The 25,094-nt window shown below is 33.6% G+C and overlaps 1 protein-coding gene across 2 annotated transcripts in view; it reads right to left on the minus strand.

Annotated features, from left to right (window-relative positions):
- The window catches only part of LOC136033148 (enoyl-CoA delta isomerase 2-like), a 42,087-nt gene that overhangs the window by 8,237 nt on the left and 8,756 nt on the right, over positions 1 to 25,094 (minus strand). For both annotated transcript variants that reach the window (XM_065713795.1, XM_065713797.1), the window contains 4 exons: positions 23,641 to 23,799; positions 16,715 to 16,900; positions 14,032 to 14,204; positions 2,933 to 3,053 (listed from right to left, as the gene is read on the minus strand). In XM_065713795.1, coding sequence (XP_065569867.1) covers positions 2,933 to 3,053; positions 14,032 to 14,204; positions 16,715 to 16,900; positions 23,641 to 23,799 — 639 coding nt within the window. The remainder of the gene's footprint in view (positions 1 to 2,932; positions 3,054 to 14,031; positions 14,205 to 16,714; positions 16,901 to 23,640; positions 23,800 to 25,094) is intronic.

The raw sequence follows: 25,094 nt of genomic DNA on the forward strand, positions 1-25,094 counted from the left end.
TTTCTCCTTATATATTCAATTCATGTTTAGCTACTGTTCTTAATTCTCTTTCCAGCTCTTTTGTTTCATTATCTCGAAATCTGTCTTACATTGCATATGCTGATGACATTATCCTTCTAAGCCGGTCCAAGTCTAGTCTTGTTTCTAATTTTAATATTTTAATTAATTGTTTAAAAGGTTTAGGCCTTTCTATCAGTTTTGAAAAATGTCAATTTTTTATTGTAAATTGTTTAGAGGATAATGTCAGGGCGACTCTTGATTGCGGCTATGGTATTATTTTCCAGTCGTCGCCAAAAGTCACTTATTTGGGATTACCTTATGCTGCTTCGAAAAGAGATTTTCAACCAGTCCTGGTTCAGCATGTTCAGATGAAACTACGCAAGGCATTTGGTCTTTTAATTCGTTTTCGGGGTCTTTACCATCGGAACGTCCTTGGTCGTATGTATAGCGCTGTTGCTCTGCCTCACGTATTGTTCCCGTCCCTCCTCTACCGTAATTTCAGACCTTCTGATCTTTCCCCCATTAAAGTTTCTTATTTTAAATTTTGCAATTTTTTACTTGGTTTCCTCCTTTCTTTTAGTAACACTGAGATTGTTTTAAAGCTTAAAGTGAAGGGTCCTGTTGTCTGTATAAAGAAAAAATATAAAGCATTTGAAGACAAGGCGAAAATTATCGTTTTAGGCCACAGTTTATTTCCGTTTTTTAGTAACAGTTCTGGCTCTAAATGATTTATAGGCTAAATTATTTAGCAAGTGTTTTTGTATCTTTTTTATCCTCTTTTTAAGTATCTGATCAATATTTGATAATTTTTTTATTGTAAGCGTTATCATTTGTCTTTTCTTTATATTATATTGTAGCCTACTCCTCATTTTTTGAGGGAAATAAAGAAAATAAATAAATAAATAAAATAAAATTCCAAAAGTTCAGTTATTTTGAAGGAGTAGGATTTAAAGTAAGAATTGAACAGTTTGCACTTTCAGACAATGCTACAGTGTTTTTAATAGAACTTAACGTAAACATGAAGTTGCTAGGATTAATTATAACTATATTGTCAGGGTCCAGAATGACAACTCTATAGGCGCAAATAATTGTCAATAATGGGGCGGTCCAACTGCCCAGTCGATGGCTGAACTGTTAACCTTAACAGTATTAGCCAGCTTTCAGTCACGAACAAAGTAAAAAAAATTCGTAATAAAAGATTCATTCTCTAAAATCTCGAAATTATAAAATGATAAGTACATTTAAGGGGGCCTTAGGTCTCATTTAAGGGAGTCTAAGGTATTCCGTTTTGCACTGCTAGAAGAGTAAGACCACAAGAGTTGTAATCCTCTACAATATTTGGAGCCACTGGACCCAAAAAGTACACTCTCAAAAATATTTCTCAGGCGACACACGTATTTTCAAACGATGCTACAACCCGCCAAAACGTATTGAGATGCTCAACAAAAATCGAAAATTTCGAAATCCAAGAACTTTACCTTCACAGACCTAAAACCATAAGTTGGGCCTAAAGCTTAGTTTGTCGAGCGAAATTCCCCTTTGGCTGGAGTAGCAAAGAAAGAAAATTTACAACAATTGATCATTTTTCTTCTTCTTCTTTAATAATTCGCAACCAGCAAATGTTTTGGCTACGCAGATTTTAAGAACATACATGTTTACTAAGGCTAACAATTGCCAAACATACCAAGAAAGAACAGAAGAAACGGTGTTTACAAGAGACAATATGTAATATCAAACTGAGGAATAGTCTGCAAGTCTTTGATCTGAGTCCACTCTCCAGAATTCTATGGGTGATTTTCACAATTTGCTGCTTTCAAGAATGGAAATAAGATGGTGTTAAGCTATATTTTGCATACCAGTCCAGTGGACATTGTTCGTCACGCGTCAACCCAAAAGCAATACACGTTTCTCGAGAAACGTGCTGACGTTTTGATTAGGACAGAACTAAATTTTCTGTTGCTAAGAGGATGAAACAGAGTCCCCAGACAGACAATTTGAAAAAACGTAAAAAATTATGCTGTATTACAGAAAATTTACTGTTGCTAAGAGGAGGACACAGAGTCCCAAGACAGACAATTTAAAAAACGTTAAAGATTATGCTGTATTACAGAAAATTTTCTGTTGCTAAGAGGATGACACACAGTCCCCAGACAGACAATTAAAAAAACGTAAAAAATTATGCTGTATTACAGAAAATTTTCTGTTGCTAAGAGGATGACACAGAGTCCCCAGACAGACAATTTAAAAAAACGTCAAAAATTATGCTGTGTTACAGAAAATCTCATAAGTTTTAGTTCCGTACTGATAGAATAACTTCGTTCTCAAGTCTCAAGTCAAATTTTGCTTCAGTAATCAAATTTCTCCTCGTCCAACAAAAGAACGCGAAGGCATATACTTAATTTTATTGCGTTAAAGTTCAGAATTCAGCAGATTCAGTTTGAATGACCATCTGCTTCCGAAGATTTCACTGCTTTAAAAGATTATTTTACCTGGGGCAAAATTCAAAAAAATTTTGGGTTTTATTAATCAACTTTTCTCCCTCAAGCTGAATCAACCGTCTTCGAAGAAATGACATTCCTGTTCATCCAATGGTGAAAATGTAGTAGTTCTTTTTCCTTTTTAGATGGATATTATTTTCGTTTCTTTTTGTTATTTTTTCCGTATCAAATTCATTTATTTTTATTATTTTTTTTTATGGGTATTCTTAGGAATATAATTTGGGGAAAAAGAAAGGTTGGAAAACCTCAAAGGTTTTCAATCTAAATCAGACGTACTAGTCAGAATTGTATTCTAGTAATTGTACCACAGCACTGTCCCTAGTCGCTTAGTTTGAACAAATTTATTTTCTTCAGACAGAACTTGAATTACCCAGCGAGCTGAAGCACAAGAACTGTCCTTTAGTAAGACTACAGATTTTCTTAATTGCTGATACCTTATCCGATGCATAAACAGCGTCGAAAAGACCGAGAAGAGTGACACTGATCCCGACAGCAGGTCCATTCACCATAGCTATTAATGGCTTCGGAAAGTCTATAAAAGCACCAACAAAATCCCTGAAAAAGAACTGTATTAATTAGAAGATCATAACCCAGCAGAAAAGAAAAACAAGAAGAATAGAAACAGAAGAAAAGGAAACAAGAAGAAAAGAAGAAAAGAAAAACAAGAAGAGACTCGCCTTAAAAAAAAACATTCTCTAAAGAAGAAAGCAAAAATCAAACAGTTCGTTGTAACGAACTGTAGTAAGGAGCGACCCGGCTTAATAGTAACCGAAACTCATAAAAAATGGAATTTTGATATCAATAGTCACATCAAAAGAATTGCATTTTAATGCTGATTTTAAATATATAAGTTTCATCAAGTTTAGTCTTATCCATCAAAAGTTACGAGCCTGAGAAAATTTGCCTTATTTTAGAAAATAGGGGGGAAAACCCCCTAAAAGTCATACAATTTTAATGAAAATCACACCATCAGGTTCAGCGTATCAGAAAACCCTAATGTCAAATTTGAAATATTAATATTAATTAAAAATTAATATGCAAATTTAGTTTTAATTATTTATGTGCGGAGAGTCAAAATCAAAACATGCATTAATTCAAAAACGTTCAAAAATTAAATAAAAAAAAACAAGTTTTTTTAACTGAAAGTAAGGAGCGACATTAAAACTTAAAACGAACAGAAATTGTTCCGTATAGTAAAGGGGTTGTCCCCTCCTCAACACCTCGCTCTTTACGCTAAAGTTTTTTATGGTTTTAAAATGTAGAGTTGTGACAAAGAGTCAAACTTTAGCGTTAACAGTGATGTGTTGAGGAGGGGCAACCCCTTTCCTATACGGAATAATTTCTGTTAGTTTTAAGTTTTAATGTTGCTCCTTACTCTCAGTTTAAAAAAAAATATTTTATTTAATTATTAATATAGCACGTCTCATAGCTGTTTTAATTCATAATACTGACGTACAACAGAGAAAAGAAAAACAAGAAGAATGGAAACAGAAGAAAAGAAAAACAAGAAGAAAAGAAGAATAGAAAAACAAGAAGAGATTCGCCTTAAAAAAAAATTCTCTCAAGAAGAAAGCAAAAATCATTAACATAACACGTCTCAAAGCTGTTTTAATTCATAATACTGACGTACAACTATCCATGTCACCGGATCATTCCACAAACACAAAAAATATTACATATGACACACGCTGTATTAAATCTCATTCGATATTCCATTTATCTTTTGCAAATAGGAGGTGATCTGTGAAAACATTCGAAACACAAAAATCTTAATGGCACTTTTTAATTATAAATGACCTTTATCATTCAGCAATGATTAGTTTGAATGATTCACACTTTGAACCTCGCCACGTTAAAGGACATAATCAATATCATTCTTGGCTCATGCCACCAACAGGGGGCATTTGATATTTAGAAAATGTGTGATGATCCTGGGGTTAGTATCTTATTACTTAAAATGCATTGAAGGTATACCAACTATTGTTGTGTTTGTATCTTTGGGATATCCAAGCAGTTCAGTAGCATTACTAAGATAAAATAGGACTGCAATGGGTCAACATTGTTCTAAAAGATCGAATATAAGATTTTAGCTATTAGTTGATTGTATTTTAGTGATTCCACTCCCTCCCCATATCAAACTAGGATTGATTAAACTCTTTGTGAAAGTGCCAGAAAACGAGGGGAAATGTTTTAAAAACTTAGCAATAAGCTTCCTAAGCTGCCAAATGCAAAGTTTTGCGAAGGAATACTGATGCATAAATTAGGAAGCTTTTCGAAGTTGAAAATTTTGAACTTAGTCATGAATGATTTAGAGCTGAGAACACGGACTTTCTTTAATATGCTTGGAAAGATTTTCCAGGAAATAAAAAGAGCAACAACTACCCAAAGTTCGGCAACAGTGAGTCAGAAAACTATAAGAATTTACAGCTTTTCCCAACAAAAAACGACAGTAATTATTCAAAACGGGTGCATTTCATATCAGTTTTTGAACTAAAAACTTTAGATTTTTAAGTACTGAATTTGTGTAAATACTTGCTGCAAAGATTTAGAGCTATTCAGTCGCTATTAATGTACTGATTGATGACCTGGCCAGATTAATTTTCTTTTCCTCTTCATAAAGCTGGAGGTCCATGAACATCTTGTATCCATGTTGTACAAATTTAAATTATTTGCCAAGCCTATTCAGTGATAAGAGCCAGCTTACTGTTCGAACGTGAATGTTTTTAAACGTTGTGTCTGTTCTAGAATGCCCTTTAGACTACCAAAAAAAAAGGCTCAAGCTTCATTTAATGCATAACACAGATTTCTTTCCTACTAATTTAAGATAAACAAATGGTGCACAGGATGGAAGATTCCCTCAAGACACTTCAAAATGGATAAAAACGATGTCTGGAAGATGAGATTCCCTCACGAAAGGGGACATACACTGGCTTTTCACTAGACAAGGCTGTAGTCAAATAAAAATGAAGATATGCCTCTAGTTAGGCTATGTAAAATTTTAAGCAATTTTTTCTTTGTATATATTAAAGCACTTTTGTGTTCTTGATACTAATTAAACATTCTAGTATGTGTTATATCAAGATTTTTGTATTTTTTTTTCCCATAGCTTTTATTTATCAAAATTTGGAAATGCAACGCCAAAGGCCAAGACCAAGTCCGTTGATTCTTTTTAATTAAAATAAACTTGGTGGAAGTGAATAAAAATTTGAGACCCAACGTCTCAGGCAGGCGACCGAGTTTCAGGGTTAACCCATGACTGACAAATCCCCTGGACTCGCCGGTGAACGGGGCAACCTATGTTTTTCATACTCTTTGCGTTCAAACTGTAAGGAGGTGTGAAGTGGAGGCCATGGATGAGATAGAGTTGCAGGAAAATGAAAAAATTTGTGATACCTTGGATTTGAAGGAAGATTTGTTTTGTAAGAAAAAATTAGCGACAGTACTAAAAGGATTCAAAAATAATAAGGCTCTAGGTGCTGATAGTGTGGTAAATGAGTTTCTTAAATATAGCGGCTCTGAGTTTAGAAATAAGTTACTGAAAGTTATGAATATGATTTTTGAAAAACAGGAAGTACCTAGCGATTTTAGGAAATCCTTAATTAAACCACTTTATAAGAAAGGTGATAAGAGTGAGTGTGGTAATTATCAAGGCATTAGTCTAATCTCTGTAGGTAGGAAATTACTTGGCAATATGATACTTTTTAAACTGAGAGAGGCTCTAGACAAAGTTTTAAGAGAAGAACATTGTGGTTTTAGAAAAGGTAGAGAATTTGTCGACCAAATTATCACTCTTAGGTTTGTAACTGAGAAGTGCCTGAGTTATCGAACACCTTTGGTCCTCAGCTTTATATATTACTAGCAAGCATTTCATTCTGTTGATAGAAGAGCTTTAGCGAAGTTCTTATCCTTGTATGGTATACACGACAAGTACAAAGTGATTAGTGCTATATAGGAGAATGCCATTGCTGCTGTTAAGGTAGGAAATAAGGTTAGCAGCTGGTTTCATATTCAATCAGGAGTTAAGCAGTGTTGTGTTCTCTCCCCCTATATATGGATCGTTTTGATGAATTTTGTCTTAAGAAGCACAGGAAAGGCAGTGGGAGACCACGGAATCAAATGATTAGGGAAAACTCTTCTGAACTTGGATTATGTTGATAAATGTTAAGAAGACTAAGTCACTAAGGCTAGGAATAAGTGAAGATAAAAAGGTGACGTTGGGTAACGAAAAGACTGATCTAGTGGACAGCTTCACTTACCTTGATAGTATTATTAGTAAAGAAGGTGGGAACAGTGAAGATGATAAAAGTAGAATAGCCAAGGACCAGGGTATTTTATTACAGTTAAAAAAAAAAACTTAGAATAATAGGAGGGTAAGTCATCAAACCAATATTAGAATATTGGAATTTATAGTGATGACAGAGACCAAGCATGACTCTGAAGCATGGGCGCCCCAAACAGTAGATGAAGATTAGGTAGATATTTTCCCGAGGAATTGCCTACGGATTGTTCTGGTACCCGGTTGACTGACCGTATTTCAAACAGTTGACTGTGCGAAAAGTGTGGTTCAATCCCGCTTTCTAGGGCTATAATGACACAAAGGTGGAGATAACTAGGGTACGTTAAGCGGATGAAGAACGACAGATTGCCAAAGATTATCCTTTTCAGGCCAACCGTCTAGGGCTAAACGGAAAGCAGGTCGTCCGCGGTTGGGGTGGGAGGATGTCATAAAGAAATATTTAAGGAAATTGGGAACTTGCTGGGAGAGTGTAAAGAGGAAGGCTTTCAATAAATTAGGATGGTGGAGGAGCGTGCGTAGCTTTGTTGGCCTCAGATGGCTTCGTGCTGCAGTGTGTTATTAGTAGTGTTAATAGTTTGGGTTTATGGCACGGGTAAACGACGGGAGTAACTACGACTCTCAGTGGGAGTAACTCAAATACTTGTGTATCATTAATGTATTAGCAGAGTATTATTATAACTATAAACACGACAACCGGGGAAATAGAATCGATTTTTGATTACGATTTCAGTAAAAAATTGCAATAATTTTTTTTAATATTTATAAAAGCTTAAAAACATTCAATTTTGGTACTAAATAAAAACGTTTCGTTGAAGATTGATCAGTTTTTAAATTTATACACTGGACATTATGGGTCACATGAATTGGAATCCATATCAAACGGTTCGTGGTAACGAACTGTAGTAAGGAGCGACCCGGTTCAATAGTAAACGAAACTCAAAAAACGGAATTTTGGTGCTAAAAGATACATCAAAAGAATCAGATTTTCATGCTGATTTTAAATATATAAAAAACATCAAATTTAGGCCTTGTTATCAAAAGTTACGAGCCTGAGAAAATTTGCCTTATTTTGGAAAATAGGGGTAAACACCCCCTAAAAGTCATAGAATCTTAGCGAAAATTACCCGATCGCATTCAGCCTATCAGAGAACCCTATAGCAAAAATTTCAAGCTTCATTCTACAAAAATGTGGAATTTCGTATTTTTTGCCAGAAGATAGATCACGGGTGCGTGTTTATTTTTATTTATTTTTTTTTTCCAGGGGTCATCGTATCGACCAAGTAGTCCTAGAATGTCGCAAGAGGGCTCATTCTAACGGAAATGAAAAGTTCTAGTGCCCTTTTTAAGTGATCAAAAAAATTGGAGGGCACCTAGGTCCCCTCCCACGCTCATTTTTTCCCAAGTCAACGGATAAAAATCTTGAGATAGCCATTTTGTTCGGTATAGTCGGAAACCGTAATAACTATGTCTTTGGAGATGACTTACTCCCCCACAGTCCCTGGGGGAGGAGCTGCAAGTTACAAAATTTGACCAATGTTTACACACAGTAATGGTTATTGGGAAGTGTGCAGACGTTTTCAGGGGGATTTTTTTGGTTTGGGGGTGGGGTTGAGGGGAGGGGGCTATGCGGGAGGATCTTTCCTTTGAGGAATATGTAATGGGGGAAGAGAAATTCAATGAAAAGGGCGCAGGATTTTCTAGCATTATTATAAGAAAAAACAATGATAAAATAAACATGAAAAAGTTTTTTCAATTGAAAGTAAGGAGTAGCATTAAAACCTGAAACGAACAGAGATTATTACGCATATGAGGGGTTCTAAAAATACCTTAGCATAAAGAGCGAGGTATTTAGGAGGAGATAAATGCTTCATTCTTTATGTTAAAGTATTTTTAGTAATTTCAACTATTCATTCTACAGCCTTTCTGATTCAGGGGTCATTCTTAAAGAATTGGGACAAAATTTAAGATTTAGTGTGAAGAATGAGATACTAACGAGGGGACAAACCCCCTCATATACATAATAAAAGATATAAGAATATAAAAGTTTGTTACGTAAGTCAATTCTTAAGTTACGTATATTTTTTACTAATAAAAACGTTCGTTAAAAATTAAAAATTATAGTTGCCTTTTTAAGTAACCAAAAAATTGGAGGGCAACTAAGCCTCCTTCCCCACCCCTTATTTCTCAAAATCGTCTGATCAAAACTAAGAGAAAGCCATTTAGCGAAAAAAAGAATTAATATTCAAATTTCAGTTTAATAATTTATGTGCGGAGAGCCAAAATTAAACATACATTAATTCAAAAACGTTCAGAAATTAAATAAAAAAAAACTAGTTTTTTTAACTGAAAGTAAGGAGCGATATTCAAACTTAAAACGAACAAAAATTACTCCGTATATGAAATGGGGTGTCCCCTCCGCAATCCCTCGCTCTTTACGCTAAAGTTTGACTCTTTCCCATAATTCTACTTTTTAAAACAATTAAAAACTTTAGCGTAAAGAGCGAGGGATTGCGGAGGGGACAACCCATTTCATATACGGAGTAATTTTTGTTCGTTTTAACTTTTAATGTCGCTCCTTACTTTCAGTTAAGAAAACTAGTTTTTTTTTTTATTTAATTTACACAAAGGATGCGATCTTGTTTGAACATAATTGCCAATTTTATTCATTAAACGTCATTGGTCACATGAACTGATGCGACGCTAAATTTACCATATGACGAGAGAGCTATGCAACAAATAATGCTAGCAAGCAAGATAAAACTTAATGAAAATGAATCCACATATTAGTGCTGTAGAATATCAAGGTCAAACTCAACAACCATACCAAAGGAAGATACAAAATAATACAAAATAAACTTAACGAAAAAACGGTCAAAGGCCAGTGACAAAGGCAAGAAAAGATGTGTTTTCAAGACCAACAGAATATTCAGAAACAATCCCAAATATTTCACCTGAAATGAACATGGCGTCATTGACAAGGACGACGAGACAAAAGGCATCGACTAACTAACGAGAAAAAAAAACAGTCTAAGGCCAGTGACGAGGACAAGAAAGAATGTGTTTTTAAGACGAATAGAAAAAGCAAAAGCAATGGCTAATATTTCACCTGTACCAATCATGGCGACATCGACAAGGAGGGAATAAGAAATCATTATTGTTTTAGAAAACAGAACAAAAAAAAAGGAAGCTAAAAATCAGAAAATTTACAATAAATAAAATTCAAAAATATATATATATATATGAACATTTCTCGCAAAATAATGCAGGTAATAGCAAAACATACAATTTGAGGAGTTAGAAAATCATCTATTTCTTGTGTATTGAAGTCGTAATCAGCTGTTATTATAGAGCTTATAAATTAAAATGTAAGAATGCTTATTAAGATATAATGTCTTAGCTTTTGACTTAGTTAATTTCGATGCAACAAGCACGTGTAGTTTTCAGGCTTATCGTTTAAAATTAAAGCAAAATATCGAACATCGAATAGAATAAGTAAATTAGATAATAATATATGCGAAACACTTAATAAAAATTTATTACCGTATTTTCATTTATTTAATTTCACTGTATAAAGAATGTGCTACCAATTTCTGTCGAATAAATTTCAAGAACACATTGTAGAGATCGTATATAGAAAAAAATGTATTAAAGTAATAATATCAGCTGTTATTATAGAGCTTATAAACTAAAATGTAAGAAAGCTTATCAAGGTAACTTCCTTAGTTTTTGGCTTGGTTAATTGCGGTATAACAAGCACGTGCAGTTTTCAGGCTTATCGTTTAAAATTACAACAAAATATCGAACATCGAATAGAATAAATAAATTAGATAAATATATATTCAAAACATTTAACAAAGATATACTACCGTGTTTTCATTTATTTAACTTCATTGTATCAAGAATGTGCTACCAAATTCTGTTAAATAAATATTATGAACACATTATAGAAAAGAGATCGTATAGAGAAAAATAGTGTTGTTTTTCATTTACTCCATTCCGTTATACAAACGATTGAAGACTAGCTTGATCAAGTCCATACTACTACTGCTAACAACTCACCGAAGCACCAAGCCGCCTGTGGCCAACACAGCTACACACGCTTCTCCTCCATTCCAACCTATTCAAAGCCTCCCTCTTAACACCCTCTCAGGAGGTTCCCATTTCCCTTGAATCCCTCTTTATGACATCCTCCCACCCCAACCGTGGACGGTCTCCTTCCCATTTAGCCCTACACGAATGGCCGCAAAGGACAATCTTCAGCAATCTGTCTTCCTTCATCCGAAGAACGTGCCCTAGCCATTACAACCTTTCTCTCATTATAATCCTAGAAAGCGCGATTGAACCACACTTTTCGTACAGCCTACAGTACGAAATCCATACAATGAAAAAAAATCGAAAATACAAAAGATAATATAGTAGAAGTTGAAGAGGTAAAATCTTGCAGAACTTTCTAAGATAAAGATGTAACATTTTATATATGGGTATAGGGTACACTCTGATGTATACATAGGGTACAAATTCTCTGGAATATGGGTATAGGGTAATGAGCCTGTAACCAGCAGGCTGTCATATCGCTGGGGTTTTTATCATCAGTCATTGATAATCTAACGACAGCCTTTTGGGCGGTTGTGGTAGTTGCTGTAATGTGGTTTACTCGGAGTATCTACTTTCAGGTACTTAAAAATTAGAGGCACTATTGTTAATATAGTTACTGGAGAATTTTAAACCTCGAGTGCGCAGACTTTGGGTATATTCATTACCCTAAGAGTATAGGGTAATGAAACTGTTGTCAACAGGCTGACATTTCATTGTTTTTTGTTTTTGTTTGTTTTTTTTTCATTAGTCATTGACAATCTATCGGCAGTCTTCTGGGGATTGTGGTGTTTGCTTTTGGATTGTTTATTACGAGTATCTACTTGCAGGCAGTTAAAGATTAGATGGTACTATTATTAACATAATTATTGCAGGCCTTCAAACCTACAGTGTGTACACTTTGGGTATACCCATCGCTCTAGGAGTACAGGGTAATGCGTCTGTTATCCAGAGGCTGTCATTTCACTGGGGTTTTTATCAGCAGCCATCGATAATCTATCGGCCTTTCGATAATCTATAATTTTTATAATCTATTATTTTTATATAATATTTATATAATCTATAATTATATAATCTATACATATAATATAATATTATATAATAGATTATATAATATTTATAATCTATATATTTATATAATCTACAATTTTTATAATCGATTAATTTTTATAATCTATAAAAAATTAATCGATAATCTATCAGCCAAACCCCTTTTGGGGTTTGTGGTGGTTGCTGTTGGGCGGTTTACTAAGACTATCTACTTTCAGGTTATCAAAATTGAACTTCAGCACTATTAGCACTATTGCTAATATAGATATCATAGACTTTCAAATCGCCAGGGTGTACACTTTGGGCATACCCATAACCCTAGCAGTATAGGGTGATATATATGTTACAGGCAGATTGGCGATTTCACCGGAACTATCTTATTAGGTCTTACATCATCAGTCATTGACAATCTATTAAATTTTTTTGGGGTTGTAGTGGTTGTTGGTGATAGGTTGAATAAGAACATGCAATTTGGGGCAACTAAAATCAGATATTAATATTTTTCATGTATAAGCTGTGGATTTTAAAAAATTTCAAGTGCTTACACTTTCCAACTGTATATCTGTCTTAAATTTTTAATAAACTACCAGCTAACTGTCTTTATTTAAAATCCCCACAATGTTTCAGAAGCCAGTAACTGCGGCATTACCGTATATGGATTAATATTTCTTTAAATGTAAGTAAAGCTATTTTTATTGAAAGGCCGTGGGCCCTCTTTCCGCGGTTTGTGCCCCGGAAGTACCAATATTGTTACGATTATTTCTATATTTTCACATTTTTTTCGTACAATAAGCCTGACATTCTAGTCTTAGATAAATTCACGACCCTCCTAATGTCGATTTAGTCACGATTTAAAATACCCACATGCTCAGTCGCCAATCTATGATTCTTGGATCACACTTTTTAGAACTAGGAGGGCAGTCAATAAGCTAAAAAATGTTACTTGACTAAAAAAAATAAGCCATTCCTCTTACTAAGAAGACATATCTTAATTAGATAAAATAAACAACTTCATCAGAGTTCGTTTATTCAACAAAAAAGGTAAAAGCTCACGGTCATCTCCTCCCGTCCCCTGACAACCCAAGGTTCTGCAACATGGAGTTTTCCTTGCCGCAGTTAACTAGGCAAGAATGAGGTGCCATGCGGAATAAACATTACCAACATACTTTTCCAACATGGCCCAAAGACATCCATACCAGGGCCATAAAAAAACAAAAAGGAAAATAAAATAAAATAAACATGGTAATAAAAGTAGAAACAAATGACTTTTTAACAACAAAAAAAGAAAAATGCTGATTCCGCCAACAATGGGCTTATTGATCATATTCTAAGCCTGAGTCACTAGGTTGGTCACCAACTTCATAACTTTCATTATTAATTTGGATGACCACATATGAATTTTATTTATAGAATTGTAAAATCTCTATTACGTAAAGATGGTGAGAAAATAAGGCGTCTAAACAAATTCATAACTGGCGCTAATCTCTTGGGAGCCCATTAATAAGCATATTTTACGCCAAGCAAGACACAAGAGTTGAGCTGCAGAAATAGCGTATTAACTGTAACATTAGCAAGTATTCATCATATTAGAAAACTAATTTATGTAAACTATTTTTTTTTTTACGAGAGAGATGGATTTTTGATATTTATTTTACTTGTTATTATTATTATTATATATAAATATATATATATATATATATATATATATATATATATATATATATATATATATATATATATATATATATATATATATAATATATATATATAAATTTTTCGAGTTATTTAATTGCATTTATTGATATTGATTGTTGTAGTCATTCGTCTTCAGAGCTTTGCTTCTTCTTGGACGGCTACTTGTCAAATGATTAAATTGTGTATTGTTTTTTTGTTTAATAAAATTTAGTTAAATTCAATTAATGAATCCATTTTTTAGAACTAAGCTAAACTAATTTTAGAGAAGTTTTCAGCGACATATAAACTTAAAAGTGGTTCTCATACGTCCCATGGAAGGGGCAGGGGGTAGTTTAAATAATACATTCCAATCGCAGCCCAACTTTTACTGGTAACAAATAAATGTGTAATTGAGTTTACCTTAAAAGATGGCCAGCATTCTCGGCTGCTTCTTTTATTGTGCCTTCAATATTTGCAAAATTGGACAAGTCATTTCCACTCGAGAAATAGTCACCCGTCCCTGTGAAGACAGTGATTGATGTTTCTGGATCCTTTGCAGCTACGGACAGTGCCGAAACTATATCCCGATACATCTAAAAGAAATATTCAATGACAATCAACTAGCTTCATTTTGTCAAATACTGTTTATATCTTTGTTCTTAAATAACGCATTAACAACACTCACACGTAAAAGAATAAGCTTTTTTTTGCTTAATTTGCATATCTATGATGACGAACCTCGATACAAAAAAAAATCTGTTAGGTCTAGTTTCTAAACAAAAACAGAAACAAACTAAAAGCACATATTCTATTTAAACTAAGAAAAGTTCTTGAACACACCTCCCAACCAGTCCCTCGCCTTTTTTTAATCTCGTTTCTATCTACGTTATAAAAGTCATACACAGGTCCGACACTATCAACGCAAGATGGGTACTAAATTTTTTTTTTGTGCAAAATAAAAAAGAAGTGCAGTTTTAAGTCAAACTTTTGGGGCGGGATTCCCTCAATATTCCCCTTGTGTACCGACATGTCTATGACTAGATATTTCAGCGTATTCATTTGATACGGCTTCATGGTCTACCACGATGACAAACTAATATATATATATATATATATATATATATATATATATATATATATATATATATATATATATATATATATATATATATATATATATATATATATATATATACTTTTTTAAAGTATTAACAGCACAGAGGCTTAACAGGAAGCAAAAAACTTTCAAAACGTTTTTAGGGTAATTAAACTGTTTTCTCACAAAACTATAGTTAAACAACCCCTATTACTTTTTACTTAGCTTTGATTTAAATGTGTTTTAAAATCACCTATGAAAGCCCAAAATTCGTTAGCTCATGGACTCGAAATTCCATTTTGGTCTTCATGTTCCCAAAAGTATCACTATTCTAAGTTTTTGCTAGTAGACAGCTTTTTTACTCATTCAACAGAAGAAAAAGCAGATCTAAATCCAGTATAAAAATCACTCTACACTTTTTTCTACAAAATTAGCTTTTGTTAATTTCGGCCTTCTTGAAACCAGTTAATTTACCTACAAAATAGATTTTTCCACAAATTTTCAAATAACTTTGAAAATAATGTCTAACTAGTCTAACCCAAAACTAATCTAATTCTAAAGGTAAACTAAATCTAAAGCACGAACTAATTACAAAAGACGAGTCATGAAACCTACATCTCAAATTTCTACCAAAAATACATATAGTTGAAGATTATTGCCCCAAAAACTGTCCTCCTTTTCAAGGTAAACCCAAAAAATCTGTTTATTAAGACGTTAATCCCCCCCTCCTCCCTTCAATCTAAAAATATAGTTTTAATACCCATCTCGAAGTTGTACCTCTCCAAATACCAAACTCATGTTTAGCTATTCCACTGCCCTTTTACTTATGAATGGTCTTTCTTAGTCATCCATTCAATGTCAATTTTTTTTTTTTAATACTTAGTCCTAAGTTGTAACACTGCAAATATCAAACTATGCTTATCTTTTCTACTGCTCTTTTACTTATGTATGGTCTTTCCCACTTTAACTTCCTAAACATATTTGCAATCCCCTTCAAAGTCTTAATATTATCATACATTATATAGTTATTTCATTTTTTCTTTTATCCATTTTGTCTTTTGGTCTATTAATTATTTTCCCATTTATTCATTTCTGTTAAATGTACATTATATACACGCAACTTTATGTTACATTGACAAAAAAATCTTTTGCATCTATGCATATAAAATTAAGCTTTATGTGCATGAATTTCAGTCCATGAACAGAAGAAACATGTTGCGGAATAATCTTAGAGCCATGAGAATGGTTATAGCCACACTTTAGTTGGGCAGAATTCAAGCCTTCGGCTCTCGTGAAAGAGACTTCACACGATTTTTTCAACTTTTTCAAAATTAGCAATAATGCTTCTTAACTTCAAATACAGAAAAAGAACAGGAAAATAGAAGCACTTCGCCTTTCGTTTAGCTACTTAAACTAATTTACGGGAAGAGGTTGATTACCCCCCCCCCCCCCCCAACACACTAAACGAGAAGACATTAATCCATGCTTAAAAGAGTAAAATGAAGAATAAGGTCATTCATATTTCGGTAAAAATAAAGCAAGGAGAAATTTACTAACGGTGCTAAGGTGCTATAGTAAATGATATTCATGTCACAATCAATACTTATATCATTAACTGCTTATATTAAATATTACTATACCTAATATAAGAAGTTAATACATCATTTTTTGTACTATATTATCTTAATATGCTTCATCATATTATATACAATATATTAAGTTATGCTATACCATTTTATTATATTATTTATAGTATATAGTACATAGATATTCTATTATGCTATACATCAATTATCATTATAGTAAAAAATAAAACATAGAAGCCACATTGTCAAATAGATAGATTTCAAACAAATAACAAAATAAATCAGTAAACACAATCACAAATCCCAACAAAGGCTCCATATCCTGTATATATTTAATATTTATGCTTCCTATAGCTTTTATATGCTTTAGCTTATTATTTACGCTACCTAAAGCATTTCTTACATTAATGAAAAGGAATACCTGGGTATCAATTGCGTTCTTCTTCTTTGGCTTATCAAAGCATATTATTCGTAACTTTCCACGCCTTTCAATTTTCAGACCAGGATAACCTTCTAAATTACCACTGTTGTTGGTAGTCTCCTCGGTGGTACTATTTGAGCCACTGAGCTCGTTGACTAACTTCACATACTCTTGCATTGCCTCTCCCTATTAAAAATTTAAAATAGAATACTTAATAGTAAAAAACACAAATAATGACTATTGCTTTTTGTTATTAAAAATATTAAAAGTAAATCATTAAAAATAAAATATAAAAATAAAAGAGGAATCCTACAATAATCGAGCAAGCATTGCTTCCCCTACTGAGTATATTAGGAAAAAATAAATAGAAAAAAGAGAGGAAAATGCTAGGAATAGAAATTGCTTCCTCCCCATTAACAAAACTTAAATAAATTTGAAATTGGCATAACTGAAACCGAGATGAGGATGAAAAGGTAAACTCAAGAATGAGTAGTAAGCTTTTCTTGTCCCTACAAATATGATACTGAAATAATTCAGCAAAATAGAATAAAAGGGTAATATAAGCAATGTATATTTCATGAAATTGTGATTCAACAGGTTAAAGTTGAAGAAAAGCATAGTTTCGGCTAAACTAAAGAATGATTTCGTTTGGTTTAAAGCAAACAAGATTTTAAGAAGATAAAAGGGACTTTGACTTTATATTTAGATAACTGTTGTTGCATGTTAATTTCGTCTATTATAATTATAGGAAAACAATAAATACAAATAATATGAAAGACCGTTAAAAATGTGAAACGATACTTGGTCCTGCCAGCAGATTTATTACCTGAAAACTATACTACTACTACTAACTACTTACTGCAGCACCAAGCTGCCTGGCGCCAACCCAACTATGCATGATCCTCCTCCATCCCAGTCTATTCAAAGCCTCCCTCTTTACGCCCTCCCAAGAAGTTCATATTTCCCTTAAATCTTTCCTCCAACGTTCTTCCACCCCATTCAGGAAGGACCTGCTCTTCGTTTGGTCCTAGACGATAGATACCAGCTAATACAGAAAGGCTTTGCAATACACCAGCGCATAAAGGGCCACCAAGCATCTAGCAAGAACTTTAGTAATAAACCTGGTAATAGAAAAACGGACCTAAATAACCGGTTTGGGATACTTCAAACACCTTAAAGTTGTGGTTTCCTAGAAAGACGGAGCTGTTATCTAGCGGCCCACCTGTGGTTCCATTAAAAGTGGCACGACCCTTTGCAATCATGAAATATATTATACTAATTAAATACTGTATTGCATTAGTATATTATATTAAAATATATTGTATTGTGTTATATTATGGTCATATAATGTTTGTTATATGGCTTGTTATAATAACTGTGTGGCTATTCAGCAGGTGAAATAACTGAAATATTGTAATAAATATGACTATAATATGTACAATAGGTATACCTAGATTTTAATATAATACAATATAGTTAATAGACATTTATATAATATACAAAATGAATTTTTTTTTTTCAACTACATAGGTCTTATTTTAGTACTATATACCCCTGATTTTGAAGAATCATATTGATATCATTCCACAAACTGTGCTTCAACTGTGCTTATCTATACTCTTTTAATTTGATACTGCATAACACTTCATGATTTTTGACAAAATTAACTAACTGTTCGTCATTTTCGTTTGTCCAAGTCACGTTACCACTCGTTGTTTTAAACAAAATGGTCACCGCTACTCATGAAAAACATCTTACAACTGTTAGTCACGTTTATCAAAGCCTTTAACTGACAGCACCGCTATTTTACGGTACGGTGACACTCGATGTTCCCTAGGGAACCTATTCCGATAGCGTACATGGCCAACGCTATGGTCACACCACTGAGCACTACATTACAACCACTAGATACTGGCACCACTTTTCTAAAAAAAATACTAAAATGGGTCTCATCCCACCCCAGAGTTGAGTAAGCAGTTTTCCCTTAGCAGAAAAGCCTTTTTTCCTTTCCCCGTGTAGTAGTACTGAAATTTCTAGCATTATTTCGCAGCTTCCAAGTAGCCGTTCAGTTGATGGTTTTGGATTGAGTAAAAATGTCCTTAAAAAGGTTGATTAGTTTGTTTTTAACCCCATCTCACATATAACTAACCTCTCTCTTTCTTTAGGTGTTCTTCCTCATTTATTTGAAATTGCTAATGTTGTAGACTACCTTTGCATAAAAAGGTAATTCGTCTCTAATTTCAAACTATAGAAATATTCCTCTTGTTCCCGTCGACATTAAGGTTGTTGAAAAAGTAGTATTTTCTATTTTTGTAGCATTCATTTGTATTTTGTACCAACACGACTGCAGGAAATTCTCTCATAACTAACCATCAGTATGATTTACGTCCCACTTCATCTACTTTGCATGCACTCTCAGATGCAACAAAATTTGTGCGAATTAATTTGGACAAGAGGTTGTGTGTTTTGGGTCTATTTCTTGACTTTTCAAAGGCATTTGATATGGTCAACCGCCCTGTTCTTCTGCGTAAACTATCTTTATTTGAAGTACATGGAGTTTCACTAGAATGGTTAAGGCCTTACATCTCAGGTAGACCTCAGTATGTTTCAATTAATGGTACTTCTTCGTCTACTTTGCCTAAATTGAAAGGTCTCCCACAAGGCTCTGTGCTCGGACTACTTTTGTTTTTAACTTATATTAACGGCCTTGTTGATGGTCTTCATCCCCATGTGCATCTTGTTCTTTTTGCTGACGACAGTAACTTTTTCATTGCTGCAGTGGAACTGCCATCTACCACTTCTGTAGCTCAAGGTCTTCTTGATAAAGTAAAGCATTGGTTCTGGTCAAATGGCATGGCTCTTAATAGCCAGAAGAGTGCCATTGTACATTTCAGGACCTCTTATCGTATAAGAGACAATCATACTGACTTATGGGAATGATACTATACCACAAGCTACTATCTTGGTGTGTGTCTTGACTGTTTTCTTTCTTTTAAACCCCATACAACTCACACCCGTTCCCTCATCCTCCACCAGTCTTCAATGTTGCACCAAAGTTAACTAATTTCTTCCCCCAGGTGTTATGCTTTCTCTTTATTATGCTTCTATTTTTCCCTACCTTTATTATTGCAGCTCTGTCTAAGGTAGTACTAACGAATCTTTTCTGTGCTCACTTCAAAGAGCCCAAAATAGGGCAGTGAAGGTTGCTTTTCTTCTCCCTCGGCTATACCTCTGACCTTTATTCCTCTGACCTTTATAATGATACTGGAAGAGCTCCACTGGATCGTATTGTGGGTAAAAGTAATCTTTATTTAGTGCATTCTGCTTTTCTAGGTACACTTCCACCGTCTCTGCACCAGTTTTTCTCACGACAGGGTTAGGTGGGTATTTCTTTGTGTTGTTCTTCTCGCAGATTTACTTTACCTAAATGATTACCACCAGCAGCTCAAAGGACTCTGTTTATTGATCCATTCTACTATGGAACTCCATCCTGTTCAAAGGAACATCTCTATCTCTTCAAAGGCAGTTTCATGGTAAGTCTTTAAAGTCCAGTAATTTTTCTCCTTCGTTTTCTTTTGCATTTTTTTTATTCTTTCCCAATTTATTTGTATCTCTTCTCTTTTTTTAAATTATTTTCAGAAACGTCTCTATCTGGATTAATTGTCCATGTTTTATTCCAGTGTTTTATTATTGTATTGTGTGGCCAATACAAGCTAAGCTTATCGGGGCGAGTAACCTTTTTATGTTTGTAATTGTTTTTTGTTCTTTAGTATTAATAAATGATTAATCGAAAAATTATTGGAGAGAAAATTTCCGTTTAGCATAAAAGGAAAATCAAAAGGAGGTAACCAAAACCCATGCTGTTTGAAGCCTACTATAGATGAATAAATGTATGGTTACGACATCTACCAGAATGGTGGTCAAATTTCAAGTCAACTTGACAAAAAGCCCAAACTCATAAGAAAGCAAAATCAGCTTCACCTTTCTGAAAAACAAAACAGCCAGTGCAATCTAGCATTACCCATCAAAATTACATGTTTAATTGAATTAAATATTAGCTTTTATTCTTTTTTTAGTTTTTCCTTAAATTTCAAAGAGTTTGAAAAACTGTTAAGGCGGTTTGTTATCTTAAAGAATCGCCGTATCTCGCCCATTATAAACTTTTTAAGTGGACGTGCCAAACTATTTAGGATTGATTGGGCGGTCTTACCATAACTTGTAAAGCTTGGATAAGAGATCTGACTAAACGAAAGAAAACTAAGAGCCAACACCTACTTTCCTGTAAATCTTAGAAAAACCAATTAATTACTCCCGTTCAGTGACGGAGATAACGATATTCAGACTTAATGAAAGTTACATCATTAGAAAGTGCGAATTTTGTTTTTGAATTACACGGAGCTGAATTTTCTTTTATGATTGATTGGGCAGTCTTACTATAACTTGTAAAGCTTGGATAAGAGATCCAATTAAACGAAAGAAAATTAAGATCCAACACCTACTTTCCCAGAAATCTTAGAAAAGCCATTTAGTTACTCCCGTTCGGTCACGGAAACAAAGATATTCAGATTTAATGAAACTTACATCATTAGAAAGTGTGAATTTCGCTTTTGAATTACAAGGAGCTGAATTTTCTTTTAGGATTGATTGGGCGGTCTTGCCAAAACTTGTAAAGCTTGGATAAGAGATCCAAGATCCAATTAAACGATAGAAAATTAAAAGCCAACACCTACTTTCCGAGAAATCTTAAAAAACCATTTAATTACTCCCGTTTGATGACGAAGATAATGATATTCAGATTTAATGAAACTTACATCATTAGAAAGTGTGAATTTCGCTTTTGAATTAAACGGAACAGAATTTTCTTTTAGGATTGATTGGGCGGTCTTGCCAAAACTTGTACAGCTTAGATAAGAGATCCAAGATCCAATTAAACGACAGAAAATTAAGAGCCAACACCTACTTTCCGAGAAATCTTAAGAAAAAACCATTTAATTACTCCCGTTTGATGACGAAGATAATGATATTCAGATTTAATGAAACTTACATGATTAGAAAGTGTGAATTTCGCTTTTGAATTAAACGGAACAGAATTTTCTTTTAGGATTGATTGGGCGGTCTTGCCAAAACTAGTAAAGCTTGGATAAGAGATCCAATTAAACGACAAAAAATTAAGAGCCAACACCTACTTCTCAGAAACCTTAGTAAAACCATTTAATTACTCCTGTTCAGTGATGGAGGTAAATATATTCAAATTTAATGAAACTTACATCATTAGAGAGTGTGAATTTTGCTTTTGAATTAAACGGAGTGGAATTTTCTTTTTAAAGCTCAGGAAAGGGGAGTCCCTAAAAAAATTTTAGGGTGCCTGCTAGAAAAATGTTAAAAATCAGTTCAAAACAAAATATTATTTTTATATTATTTATATATTATATTACTTTTATATATTATTTTATTAAATTTAAATATTATTTGACAGCTTTGGCAGTTTCCTGTGGTAAAAACTAAAAAAGTAAGTAAGTAAGACGGCACTAGACCCTTAAGGTCCAAACCGGTGGTGCTGATCTCTGTTTCGTGGCCCTTCAGTCAGGAAGTGCAATGGGGGGTTGGCTGCCAAACATCCTTTGCTTTCGCAGACCCTTCCTGCTTACCTTTCCCAGGTTTCTCCAGGTACCCATTTAGAGCTGGGTCGACTCTGGCTGAGCTCACAGAGTCACGCCACTGACCCCCGTCCTGAATATTTAAAAAAATATCATTTGAGTAATTTGGCAGCTTTGGAGGTTCCCTGTGGTGTTGAGAAAATTTGCTAGAGGGCGCTTTGTTTTTTAGACAGTTATCCAACGCTGAGGCTCGCAAAATTATTTTTAAGGTATCAAATAGCCTTAAGGTAGGGAACTCAACTTTGTCTTTTAGAAAAAGAAAAACAGCTAATAGCATCTAGCATTACACATGAATATTTGAATGTTTCATTACATAAAGCTATGACAATATTGAGGCAAAATTTAGTTAACTACAGCCTTAAGGAAGGGAATTCAACTTAGTCTTTCGGAAAAATGAAAAATAGACAGTGCCACCTAGCGTTGCCCAGGTAACTGTGTCTAAAAGAAAAAAAATGCCATCTAGCAGTATTTATGAAACATACAAAATTATTCACAGAATTCTAGATAAAAATATTGGCTACCTTTGCAGGTCTTGTTCCGTTTTGCTATACATTGGTCCAAAGGTACAAGAAAAGATTTTACCATAAGGGTAAAAAAATACATTTGTCTTCAATGTTTACCAACTAGCCTATATTCTGCAGACAAACCAAATTGCATTTCAGAAAATTTTAGGTTGGTTCTAAAAAAAACTTGGAACTTTAATTGAAATTCTGACTATAATACACTAAAACTAAGATAATGTTGATTTTATTTTAATTCTGCTAGGGAATGCTTCTGTTACTGGCACTAGTTGTTACTAATTCCTATTAAACTCATGCTAGAGCCCAAGTTTCATCTCTTATCAGTTTCTCATAATTTTGCTTCTTTCTCTAGAAGATCAACACCTGGAAGTTATTTTTTTCCATTATCTTTTCCTCTTTCAAATCATAGTAACAATTAAACAAACTAAAGCTTCATCTAAAGTTCAATCTCTTACCAGTTTCTCATAATTTTTGCTTCTTCTTCTAAAAAGCCAATACCTGAAGCCCAAAATAATCTCCTTACAGCTTCAAGAAATTATACGTCAAGTTATTTTCACCCCATCACCTTTTCTAAAAAGATGTTGCTAACACATTCTAATGGACTCAGAACAAAGATGCACGTGTAGTAGAATAAAACACAAAGCAAGTTCATTTTCAGACTCAAATTAGTCAATTTGAGGAAGGTCCTTTTCACCATTAAAGGCGAATGTCCAAGATTTTAAAGTTAGTTCTAATACAAATGATCTACCTGCGTCATGTCTCCAAGAGAGTTCCAAGAGTCCCACTTAGCCCTGCCAACCATGTCAAGCATTCCAGGTCTTTTTGAGTTGACTCTTCCAACTGTGCTTTGCTTAAATAGGCTGTAGAGCTTCAATTTTGTAGTATTATCTGGTTCATCTTTTAAATGCTGCAAATTGTAAAATCATATGTCTTTTTATCTATATCTTCATATTAGTGCGATTTCAACAGAATAATAAAGAAATTTTAAACACAACCCTTTCCCTTTCTTCACAAACCAAAAACTCGTTGGGAAAGTTTGCTTTTTTCGACGAGAACTCAATGAACGTTTTAGTAAAATATCTTGAATTATCCATTATTGCACTTGGATTCTATTATTTTTACTTTTACAATGTTAAATCGGTAACCAATATCTATGTCACTTTATCTTTTTAAATCAATATAGAAAAATAATATTTTTATTAATTAAAATATAAAACGAGCATAATTACTCTGTATAAGAAACAGGTTATCATACACCTATAAATAAAACAATCTAAGTGACCTTTATTAAAAACACAAAAGACTTAGACAGACATTGCAATGTTAAAAATGAATTTGTATCCTATCATAGATTGTTTATGTAAAGCCAACTTCATTTTAAATCAACCTTAAAATGGTGCAAGCAAAAGAGGAATCTATTCTGCTTGTTTGAATTATAATATTGGCCTTTTCGTACTGCCACATTTGCAGCAGTGGATTGAGGAGTGGTGTCAACTCTTTTATGGGGAATTATTTCATCTCACTTAAGTTTTAGTATTTACTTTTCATAATTCTACTTTTACAGCAAAGGATCAAGGAAGTGACACCACCCCTTTTTGTATGATTTAATTTCTACTTGTTTACAGTTTTAATATCGCCCTTAGCTTAAGGATTGACTGCCCTTTCACAGCAGAAGATTTATGGAGCAATGTGGTACCTTTTACACGAAGTTATTTCTGCTTGTTGAAATTTCTAAAATTGCCCTCTTCATATTGTTGCAGTTACAGCAGAGGATTGAGGGAGCAATATCACCCCATTTATGTTGCATTATTTCTTGTTGTTTGATATTTCAACATTGCCCTTTGCGAAATCCTCCATTTACAGCAGGGGTACTGATACCACCTCTTGTATATGGAGATATTTCTGCTTCTTAAAATTCTAACATTATCATTTCAATAATGCTGTATTTACATCAAAGGACTGGTAAAGCAATCCTACTCCTTTTATGTGGAGTTATTTCTACATATTTCTGGTTTTAGCACTGCCCTTTTCATAATACTTCATTTACAACAAAGGATTGAAAAAGTGATGCCACCTCTTTTATGTTGAGCTATTTCTGCCAATTTCTGGTTTTAACACTGCCATTTTCATAATACTACATTTACAGCAAAGGATTGAAAAAGTGATGACACCCCTTTTATGTTGAGCTATTTCTGCCTATTT

Source organism: Artemia franciscana, chromosome 11 (assembly GCF_032884065.1).
Source record: "Artemia franciscana chromosome 11, ASM3288406v1, whole genome shotgun sequence".
Taxonomy (NCBI): Eukaryota; Metazoa; Arthropoda; class Branchiopoda; order Anostraca; family Artemiidae; genus Artemia; species Artemia franciscana.